Source organism: Colias eurytheme, chromosome 19, assembly GCF_061535395.1.
Source record: "Colias eurytheme isolate Ceu_HAF_F1 chromosome 19, ilColEury1 Martin Lab GWU primary, whole genome shotgun sequence".
Lineage (NCBI taxonomy): Eukaryota > Metazoa > Arthropoda > Insecta > Lepidoptera > Pieridae > Colias > Colias eurytheme.
In genome coordinates this window covers 5,117,745-5,129,968 of record NC_142998.1, presented here as the reverse complement: position 1 = coordinate 5,129,968, position 12,224 = coordinate 5,117,745, and the positions used below count along the sequence as shown (strand labels likewise).

At 30.2% G+C, this 12,224-nt stretch overlaps 1 protein-coding gene across 1 annotated transcript; it reads left to right on the top strand.

The window, feature by feature from the left end:
* The first annotated feature begins 3,255 nt into the window (after positions 1-3,255).
* Positions 3,256-10,447, top strand: LOC149900146 (odorant receptor 46a-like). Its single transcript, XM_090112917.1, has 9 exons — positions 3,256-3,551; positions 4,016-4,227; positions 4,577-4,689; positions 5,312-5,387; positions 6,559-6,724; positions 7,372-7,471; positions 8,954-9,067; positions 10,028-10,183; positions 10,394-10,447. The coding sequence occupies exons 1-9, from the start codon at positions 3,256-3,258 to the stop codon at positions 10,445-10,447; spliced, it is 1,287 nt and encodes a 428-aa protein (XP_089969043.1).
* Positions 10,448-12,224: the final 1,777 nt, after the last annotated feature.

Sequence of the window (12,224 nt, the reverse complement as noted above, 5' to 3'; positions counted from 1 at the left end):
ATGTGTGGTACAAATAATTCATGACGCTTTAATCATGGACAGATATATTTTACAATTATATGTACGTATTAAAATATTGTTTAAATAATTATTGAAATTACGAAAAAGTTATTACCTAATGTCTTATAAAATAATATTTAATAAAATATAATAATTCACACGAGTGTATGAAATTTAAAACCAGTGAAAATTTATCTCTTTATAGTAACAGTTTAAATTGTTTTTATTTAAAACTTACTGTTGAATTGTTTTTTCTCTTATTGCAAGTAATATTATACGAATTTTAAAAGCTGTTCGTGATTTCACTTAAGTCACAAAGTGCTTACGTTTCCCTCACAGCTTGCGGCGTTTTAATTTGTGCTTCCACGAATCAGCAGCTTTAATAATCTTTTATTTGTCTTTAGTTGTTTTTGAAACAAAAATCACGTATTTCATTACAGTTTGGGCCGCGTGAATGGTGATTATGCAAATTCGTCGACACTTGTGCGAAACACATAAAACGTTTCATATTTTATCACATTTTTGCATAATGTATTTGGTAAGCCGACGATCAGTCAGCGTCCCAAGGGTAGGTGGCTACTCATTTGACGAATTATTTATTTCCTTTGTGAGTTTTTTGTAAAACATTACGTTTAGATAAATTGGGTCGTTATTTATGTAATCGCAAAAGAAGATAAAATACGAGCTTAAAGTCCTCCAAAATGTGTTTTATTCTTTGGTCTTATTATATTTCTTTGTTGAATTTTATTTGTGATTTAGTGAGACATGATGTGGCTTCAATTTATTATGTGTTTTTAAATGTAATAGCCACTTTAGTTTAAAGCGATATTTAATGTTTTGAAGAGGGAATTGTGTAGTTAGGTATAACAGGAATAGAGATATTTATATAATAGGTAATAAATCTATTTCCAACCATATCCGTCCTTAAATAGCGTAATCCTTAACAAATCCATACTTAAATAGCATAACAGTAATATGAATTTTCAGACTAATGATAAATAGTTCAAATATTTCTCAATTAAATAGAAAATAGGTTGTTTAATAATACCTATAGGTTATCGTGATTTCTTGATAATTTGAATACATTCCTCTTTTCCCTTCAGTTCCTGTAGGTTTTTATTCTATTTCACTGATAGATTTTCTTAACAGATAAGGAAACTAGACATTACAGTTACAATATTACGTATTTTTCTTGTCCTACATATAAAAAACGTCATTACACTTCGTCAAAAGTCGTTCGATGTGACACACAAAAATATTCGTGAAATGTAAAAATAAAGGGTGATAAATGTTGGTACCTTGTATGATAATCCTATTCTACAAACCTATTATACCTATACATATAGTGTGTCATAACAAGTAATCTATAATAACTATCTACTGACTTATGTACACAACGGACTAGTGCATAGAGCCAAGCAATTACTACGAACAGAACAGTGAGTGACTATCTGTTAAAATAAGCTGTTAAATGTGTCAATTTAGGTACTTAATTATGACAAGAGTAGTGGAAAATGCAGACAATTCAATTTAAAAACGAAATTTATCATTAAGTTGAGCGAGATTTGAGTGCGCGACATTTTTGCCATTTTTATTTCAATGTCACTTAGTAGCAAATTATAACTATGAAGCAAATTAGAAATATACAGGGTTACTTGTAAAACACCAGCAACCTCGCAGGACAAGATAGCTAACATCATAAGTAACAACATTTGTTCCACGACTTTTGGCATAACGCAATAAATTATTTTTAAATGATTTTTTAAACTTTTATTGTACTCTCCTATTGTACTCTCCTTTGGGAGGCGTAGAGTTTATAATATTCAAACGGAAAATTAAATGAATATTTATTTTTGTATGAAAATAAAATCTAACAAATTATCAAAAGTCGTAGAACAAACGTTGTTACTTATGATGTTAGCTATCTTTTCCTGCGAGGTTGCCGGTGTTTTACAAGTAACCCTGTATAAATCGTGAAATTAGTATAATATAATATGTATAGAAGCGAACGATGTACAGTAGCTTAGGTGATACCGCACTGAAAAACTGTTGGATTAAATGACTCACCGTTTATACAGAGGGCCATCAAATAATAACATTCAGTACTAAGCCGTGTCTTGTATGCAGTGTAAGTGCAGTTTAGAGTTTGTGAGGCATTCCATACCATCGATAGATCTATGAAAAATGACATGAATACACGTAGTGCCGTAAATAAATAGTGGTCCACAAAGGCGTAATAATAACATTTTTTGGCGATTTTTGGGGGTAAACTTAGTCATTTGATTTTTTATAGCATTGGTTATTAGGTAGGTAGGTAACTATATAGATAAACAATTTCTGAATATAAAAAGACATACCAATCGTTAGCAGGTTTTTCCAGTATTGAAGTAGAAAAATAATCATTTTTGCACCTAATCCTGTTTTTTCAATGAGATGATCGACTCTGTATTTTATTCAATAAAATCATTATTCAAATAATTAGTGAATTCATAATTAATCGTAATATCTTATTTTCTTCCGTGAAAAAAATAAGGACCTTCCTTCGACCTTCCGTAAGAAGGCAAAATATATAAAGCGTTTTATAATATTATTTATTCTCAATAAACAAGGGAAAAAAATAATCCTAAAATTCGCTTAAATTTTTTACATTATTTGCGAAAATATCTCTTTGTATTTAACTAGAAAATTATGAATATCAGAGAGGCTCTTTGAAAATACAATTATCCGTAGTTAAGAGAGCGCTACGTTTTCTTATAGCAGCTAATTATATCGCTACGGTAATTATAATAATTGCTTTCAGAAACATATTAAATTAACTCTTTTAAGGGATGTATTTTCTAGAGTGGAAAATGATACCAGACATTTATAAAAACGGCATTTTAACAGTGTTTTGTGTTTAAAATGGTTTGCACTTTTTAGAACGACATTTTTATTATAATTGATGACTTGTGGACTAACATTACTAATTCTATTATTAATATTTAAATTGTTGTAAAATATATTTCACATTAAAATTTGAAATGAATGTTCTTCTCCAATACTATTGAAAACTGTTGAAGATTTTATTATTTCGTTTAGGTAAATTAAATAAATAATAAACCTAAACGAGACCGCTTGCACAACACTATTAGCCTACAAAATATTAAACGGTGATTAACGTGAGTCAGGTACATAAATACAAAATACTGTAGCGTTTAGAAAGCATTCTTACATTATCCGTCACAAATTTCATCGGCCCCAGCCTACGAGAGAATAATGAAAATCCTTCCGCAAGTTTTACGAAGAAAATTGTCTATCTTGAAACCATATCTGCCCTACGGCGTTCTAGAGCCATGGGACGATCTAAATCCCCGACTTTACCACGCCGTTCACATTTACTGGCTTAAATTTTATGGCATGTGGTATAACAAATATTCTTTAAATAGCGTTTACTTCTGGCTTCAAATTATTTATACCGCAATTGTGCTGTACCTTGTTTGCCTGATGCCCATGATTGGAGAGGTTGCGTATCTACTAAGACGGCAAGATAACGTCGGAGAAATAGCTGAAGGGTATAACATTTATTTTAAAAATATTTATGTAACATTGAAGTGCTGATGTTTAGTGGTGTAGTAAAACTTGAGGCGGTATTAAGCTTCTAATTATCCGTCTTTTGAAGAGTTTAATTTGATGAAAACATTTATTTCATTATTACATTTTCAAATATTTGTGATTCATAGGTATTCTTTCTTTATTAGTCACTGAGAATAATAAAAGTGATAGTAGTGTAGTAAAAATCTTAACAGTTGAAACGATACATCGTAGTTAGGAGTAAACAAATACGTGAAAATTATTTAATGAAATCGATTACATTGTGAACTACAATTAATGAAATGAATTCTTATTATTCGCATAAAGAAGAAGCATTTCTTTTTTTACAATAAAATAAATAAGATGAGCAACTTATTTATTTCTATACAACACGTGCATTAGCAAGTTGTTTATTTAAATTAACTTTAATATAAAATGATTGCAGGTTATATTTATTCCTCAGTGAAATGTACACATATTTTAAGCTAACAGTATTTTGGTTGAATAAGCGGAAAATTTTGAATCTTCTAAAATATTTGAATTGCAAGGAATTCAAGCCAGAAGAGCCGGAGCACCGGGATATTTTACGAAAAAGTATAAAAACAGCCCGCTTTGTAATGACGTCATACTCCACCATGTGTGTTGGAGCCGTTTCAGGTGATATATGCGATATGTTAGTGTGAAGTTGAAAATGATGTAACCAGTCCATAATACTTCACATTTGCATAAATTGGCTTCTCATAAACTAGACACGTTTCGTTTTTATTATAGAGCTTCTGACTGTTTTACTTTAGGAATATCTTTTCAAAATAGGAATTGTTTGGAATCAAATTAATTCCAAACATTGTGCATTTTAAAAGTAAGTTAAAATTTTTGTCGGAGGAGAGAATACAGAGGTATTTTAAGTATTTATAAAAAAGGTTGATTGATACCATTCTAGTTTAAAATGTAGCGTTTTATTATAATAAAAGATTTTTTAAACTAAGTAGGTATATTGTTATTTCAGTTGCTATTATAATGCCGTTAACGGAAAATTTTGACATATTGCCGACGAATGTTGAATACCCATACATAGATGCTACTAAGCCTCCTGCCTACGTATTATTATATATTCATCATGTAAGTATATTTCAATATTTCAAATCACTAAATATAAAATTAAATGTTAATTCTTTATGAAGATTTCTTCAGAGATATTTTGCTAGCAATTATAAAATTTCGAAAAATAAAAACAATATAAAACACAAATCCATGAACAAAACATCAACAGATCTGATTTACTATTTATACATCTACAATATATAATTTACGGTATCTTAATAAATTTTAATTAATTATAAACCCATTTGAAATGTAAGGTAATCTCCTCTATACCATTAAAACCTTAGTACCCCATTGGACCGTGAAGAAAAATCAATTAATGAGACAGATGCAAAACACGTCATGCGCGATCCTGCGAGTGATTAGAGGGTGCGATTCAATACCCAATGAGATACATCTATATTATTATATCGCTAATTATATACAATTCTTGTTTGTTATCAGACTCCTCCAAAACGGCTGGACCGATTCTCATGAAATTTTGTATGCCTATTTGGATTGATCTGAGAATTGTCAATATTTATTTTTATACCCCCAAGTGACAAGCATACGGCAGAACAGCTGCAACGTTTGCCTGGACATCTATAAGTGTACATATAATAATATAATATGTATAATTATATTGTATAATTTGTTTCAGGTATATTATAAACCAGCGACTTGTATTATTGATGGCGTAATGGACACTATTTTAGCAGCCTTTGTTGCATGTGCGAGTGAGTATTTAATATTTAATCACTAAAATATATTTATTATTAACCATACTCTAAATTCAGCTTGAAATTTCATTTTAAAAGGTTGTGAATTTTGTTACAATTATTTGAAGTTATATAAAGTTAATTTTGTAGGATTTAAATGCTTACAATTTTTGCTGAAAAATCGTAAAGAATAGAAAAACTTTGAACACCAGACTGCTTCTTTTGCCGTACCGTGACGACACTTGACCAATGAGTCACCCACTATCCCACCTCAGCACTAGAATTTCTTTTAATCTTCATATAGTATACATTAATTATAGTCAAATAGTTTTTTTTTGTTACTGGGTTGCTTATTAGTCTTGAAGCAAACCAAGTGACCCAAAGTATAAAAATAAAACTTATTTGTTACTTCTAAAGAAGAGATTTAAAGTCTAAGGTAAAGAATAAGTTTTTTTGATGAAATATCTCTATATATTTGAATTCATTTGCGAAACACGAACCTTTAATAAATTCATAGCTCATAGGTACAGAATTATAACAATTTGTAGCGCATAAGCCCGTTACATAAGTTTATTTGGAACTATTAGAAAATCCAGGTAAGCTGTCGAAGTTTACGTTAGTACATTATACTTTAGAGAGGAGTTAACTTGGGTATTACGTTGTAGCTAATTCAGATAGAATGTACTGGAAATGCTTCACTTTTATCTAGCTAAGCTTTTTTATTTCTTAAATAAATTCCAAGTCTATTCCTGGCGTAATTAGCTAGTACTTTAAAGAATCGATACATTGAAATTAGTTTAGCACGGTACGGGTATTAGTCATTAGAATATTTAAATAGAGAGAAAATCGGCTTTCTTTTAGCATTTGCATATTATTTTGTCGGATAGTTTCCATTTATTACTTAATTCATAACGTTTTATTTTATGACTAAAATTCTCAAGAAGTAGTCAATTTCTCTTTGGAAGGCAAAGTGAAAATATAAGAAATTCCGAAATATATATATATATTTTTTACAGCAAGCTTTCATGAAATAAAAAGAAAAAATATTCTTCATTCTGAATTATAATTTTAAGTATTAAAAAGTCATCTCGAAGGGCAATATTAATTTTACGTTTTAATATTCCCAAAGAAAAAATATATTTTTTTCAATTAATGATTTCTCTAAACTAAAATATTTTTTCTGTTGCAGTTGGACAAATAAAAATTCTATCGTTCAATCTGCGTAATTTTGATATAATAGCGGAGAGGAAATGCAAAAGAGCAAAAGCGAGGCAGTCGTATAACATCGGACACCACGAGTATTACACGAAATTGGTTCTCAAGAAGTGCATTATACATTACAACGCTATCATACGGTATTCTATCTTGTCACACTTGTACGACTGCATGCTTTTAAGGTTTTTGAATTTTACAACTGAAACTTATGAATCTCCGGTGTTTCATACAAAACCTGTAGTACTGTTAAAACTACAGTTACTGAAACTATGTATATATTGATATTTTGTTGCATAAAACATCGTGTTTCCTGTTGAAGGGAAGCAAATGCTGAGTTATATTTTTTTCATCATCATCTTTTATCATCATCGGCTTCAAGATGTAATTCATATGTGCTAAACCCAATACTTACATTTTTTATGTATTATCATATCCTTTGTTAATAAATATGAAATTATTTTTCATAGTGAACGCCCCACTGTCTCTAGTATCGTCTTGTTTATATTGTGCCGGAGCACTCTCAGAAATAATAAAAGCAATAAATCAAAATCGCATCAGCTGTTTTTAGCTTTTTCATTAATTACAAAGAATGAACGTTTTCCCCTTTTTATAATATTAGTGCATATCTACTCTAATATTATACACAGACAGACCTCCTTATAAAATTGAACTCATTAGTTCAATACAATGAATGTGTTAAGTGAATTTGTTTATAATTCATAATACGCGATTATACATCAAAGTCCATAATAAGGCTTTAATAACAAACAAATCACGTCTATTTCAGATACGTATCAATGATCGAGAGCGCCTTTAGCCTCGCTTCGGCACTACAATTCATGTTGAGTGTTATGGTTCTTTGTTTAGTTGGAGTTCGATTTTTATCGGTAATAATTAGTCATCGGATTATATGCACTAACAAAATGCCAAAATAATGCACTAAAAAAGAGCGAAATATGCACTAAAAACGACTGATATGCCTAAAATATGCACAATACAAAATCAAAAAACCTTTATTATTTTATATATTTAAATCAAAGATTGTACAAATACAGTGAAATTTTCATGAAATTTAGTATAGTTTTTGTGCCAATATACAATTAGGCATTTTTACCTAATTTTCGAGCGCAAATTTATGACGTTTGTCACCCGCGAGCCCAGTGTTGCCACCTTAGACCTTTCCGGGCTAAATCTAGCCCTTTTTTGGAATTCAACCCATGTTTTAAGTTTTAGGGTAATCTAGCCCTATTTTGAATAGCTCAAAATTTACTTAAAATGGAGCCCATTTTGTAATTTTTCGCCATTTTACCATGCCAAAATAGGGTTTGTTTACTCGCTGAGCGTTCTGATTGGCTAATAAAGGTTAGTCGACCAATCAAAACTCCCGTTACTTAACGAAATATGCACTATTGGGGAAAAAGGCTAAAATATGCACTAACGCCGTAATTAGCGAGTTTTATGCATTTGCATATGCAAATATGCAAATGCATATAATCCGATGTCTAGTAATAATGATTTGCACATACAATGTTTGTACTATTTTTGTAATATGAAATAGTGTTATATCCTTAGTTTGAATTTCAAAAGTGTAGACCGGTTGTTGTTGTATAATAATATTTAAAGTCGGTTACGTAATAATTTTATTGAAGCTATAGATTTATTTTTATTTCTTTATTCATTAAGTACCTTTTATATTTATTTTTTAAATAACTTGTATTTAAGATTTAATAATTTCTCAATTAAAACGTTGCAGTTTAACAACTTTTGCACTGATAATTTTTGTCTTTTACAAAGAAAATTGAATGATTTCCCAATGTAAAAAATAGGTCGTACCTATTCGATCTCAACAAATTTAAGCTACTGAATTCAATTTATTATATCTATTTATTGAAAATCAAAGTACCGTTAATATTGTATATTAATTTTAATATCCCAGAATGCATATCAACTAGCGGAGGTTATATATATTATAATATAATCAATATAAATAAACAGTGTTATTATTGAGCCATTTAATACGATTTGTGGTTTATGGTTATATTATTAGTCCATATTATATCGATTTATACTTCAAATAATATTCCACTGTCAGTATTAATTTACAAAACACAAATTAGAATTCTTTTTGCTTTCGTGACCACTTTAACAAGGGATGGTACAATATATATTATTATATAGTATTGGACAGAAAATTCCATCTAAATTTTGTTTTCGAAGTAAATAATTTATCTTGTAAAATGGATTAATATAAAAACCCTCAAACTGAACCTTAAATTTCATATTTTTATTTTGTGCCAGCTTCATTATTTACGATAACGCTGTGCCAACAATGCCCCAGAACGTAATATCAAGCTATTTTTCTTTTTTAGATCGAAAACCCGAGAAGTCACCCCATACAAATCATTTGGATGGCAATTTACCTGACTTGTATGTTAATAGAAATATTCATTCTGTGCTGGTTCGGGAACGAGCTCATTTTGAAGGTAACACGTTTTACCCATTTAATATTTACTTAGTTGTGGCGTTTTTACGGTAATGTATTTCAATTTTACTGGATTACAGTAAGCAAAAAATTGTGTTACATATTACATTAATATTATAGGCTTTGTCAACTAATGTTGATATATAAATTACATTAACAGGAGCCAGTTAATACGCTTGGCTGCGCCTGCGTGGTCAAATAAAATCCACTGAGAATGTGATGTTTCACTGCTGTAAAGTGTAACATAAATTAAACAAAATAACACACTTTCACTTAGTAACGATGAATATCAAATTCAAGAAGATGATGTGTGTATTCTAACACTTTAAGCTTAATTAATAAACCGATTTTAAATATACGCCTAACTCTGGTAAACGCCTAAACGAGCCGCCTCGAAATCTTGGCATAAAGCTGAATGTTAAATGGTACATGTACTTGTAACCGGAACGTAATTTTGTAGGATATTCTACCACCGCGATAAGTGCGCCTAACTCACCTCTTCTAGCACTAAGGCTTGTAGCGTGTGGAACATTCTAACAAGGTTGACTTATTATAAGTACAATTCACGCAATTACCAAGACCTTTATACGATTGTAATAAAAAAGTTATTTTGGTGCCTCATACGGAGAACTAATATAGTTGATGAAATTTTTACGTTTTCTCATGCCTGCTTTCAATCTTTTGACATGTTTTGGGATTATAATAAGATGTTATGAAATGAATGGGATGTTATTGGAGCTATTTTGTGTGGGACAAGTTTTGATATTTAAATTGTATTTCGTTATACCTAGGGTTCATTCGATTGACGACAGTCATCTCGTCTCTTATTTAGCGCAAGCTTTAGGTTTTAAAATTAGGAAAAGGTATATAACAATGTGCAAAGATTTCTATTATATACTTGAACATATAAAATAAACATAATATACAGTTTTAATTAACTAAATAATAATTTTGTTTTCAGAGCTTAGAGCTTCGTCAAGCAGCGTACGATGGGCCGTGGATGATTTTGGAGCCAAAGACAAGAATGCTCATTATTGTTTTCATAGAACGGTGCAACCGACCTTTGAGGGTCACTGCAGGGAAAATATTCACGTTGTCACTTGATACTTACACAAATGTAAGTATGTTTATAAAACTTGGTATTTATTGGATATTAATTTAAATAAAAAATCCTCATAAACAACGAGTGACAATGTTTGGATATTAAGAAAGTTTTGCATGTGAGTTGGGGACATGGATATAAAAAGAAAAGATAATACAATTTTTGTAATTTTGACTTTAATTAGAAAACATGAACAAAATTCAAAAGAAATCATTTCTGTTTCAGCTGATAAATTGGTCGTATAAGGCATTTGCAGTGATGAGAAATATGAAGAAATAGAAATCCGTCATTTCACTTATTTATTTTTAGTATCTTATTTATTTCTTAGTAAGTCTGTTTATTACAGGGAAATTAAATACTTATCTCATTCCCTAAATATTGATTATAAATATTGTTATCTATGCTTATTGGAACAATAAATTCTAGCTTGCTGTTTATAAACATTCACAAACCTAAATTCAATACTTTGCCAGCCTACAGCCGACTTTCTAGCATGAAGAAGTAGCCAATATCGCAAACTATTGTTAATAAAAGTTATAGAATCACGTTTCTTACTTTTTGTAAAGTTATTTTAGGCTTCAAATTCTTAAACAGGTATGAAGGCTACTACGGGGCCAACCGAGAATAAATTTTATTTATCAAAACATACACACCGTAAAATTTTCATAGAAATCTGATTAATAAAGTCAATGCAATGAAATGGTTAATCCAATGACCCAAATTATTTAAAACAGCGACTTTTACGAGTCTTAATTACTTCAGGGAAATCGGAAAACAATAAGATTATTGAGAAATCATTGGGTCATTAACAACTTTTGAATGAAAAAGCACTGATATTATTGTAAAATATTGTATTGAAACGAGCACTTAATTTAGTTTTGGCATAATAAATAGATAATAATATTGTGTATCTGTGTCAAACAGCTGCTTGAGTTGGGAGTGCGGTTGTTGAATACCTTAGTATTCTGTTCGCTGAAATATTTTAAGTTCATCATAGTAGTGGTTGCCCTTGATTTTTTTCAGGGTGCCACAACTAAAAAATAACGCTGTATCTTTTCATAATACAGGGTGGTTTTGACGTTAATGTAAAACAACTCAGGCCTAAGTCTACCCGTTATCAATCTCACTGAAAGAGATTGAAAGGTCCAGTAAAAGTATGCAAAAAATGTGTTTTGAAAGCTTTATAAAATCTTTAATCTTGAAATGAAAACTCAAGGAAATGCTTTGTAACGTTTTTTTAACTTCATTTAAATGGATTTATATTTTTCTAATTATGTAAAACACAATTAGGTAAATATGGAAAACTTTTCTATGTTAAAATTTTTTTTACGAAATAATCCTTTGATAGGTTAACCATTTCTTGAAAGGAAGTTTCTTTATACACGAGAAACAGTTAATACATGTGTGGCCGGTTGATTACAAAGGTGCACGTTACTGGCCTGCAGAGAACAGTACTCACAAATAGGAGGTACTTCTCGAGCGCCGTGAGCCTCCCCTACAGATAAACTTTCAAGCGGAGTCGTGTATTTAGCTGTGAGCAGAAATGTAACGAGTAAACACAATTTCTTAACAAAGCTCGAGCAAGCGTTTCAGCGCTCTCATCTTTTACTGAACGTTAAAATTCTTTCAATTTCCAACTTTTGCCAGTTCAAGTCGCTTCCGTAAATAGGAACATCACTAGTTTGCTCTGCTATTGAACACGATTGAGATCATGATTAGGATGGAGGTCATGATTTTTGCTTTATCGTATGTGTTTTTTTATTTCAAAGATGTACTAACAAAAACTTTTTGTCAGTGTAGACTGAGGTCTATAAACTGCTTAATAATAATACTTCATTTCGAAATAATGTATATAAAGGTGTCATTCTACAATATCGTAGGTGACCTATATGTATATTGTATTTACATATTACAAGTATAAGTACATCTCAGTATCATAATTAATAACGATCACCATCACTGAAAATATCAGACGTATCAATGATATCTTATTTTCATTCAACGTCCACAGAGTTAATAAAAAAGAGACGATTGCTAAGTCGTATCTCTTTATAGG

Excerpts from the sequence above, each read along its gene's own strand:
- LOC149900146 (XM_090112917.1), top strand. The coding sequence starts at position 3,256 with ATGAAAATCCTTCCGCAAGTTTTACGAAGAAAATTGTCTATCTTGAAA. Across the intron at positions 6,725-7,371 it reads CATTACAACGCTATCATACG|ATACGTATCAATGATCGAGA; the intron begins GTATTCTATCTT and ends CGTCTATTTCAG. Across the intron at positions 10,184-10,393 it reads CACTTGATACTTACACAAAT|CTGATAAATTGGTCGTATAA; the intron begins GTAAGTATGTTT and ends TTTCTGTTTCAG.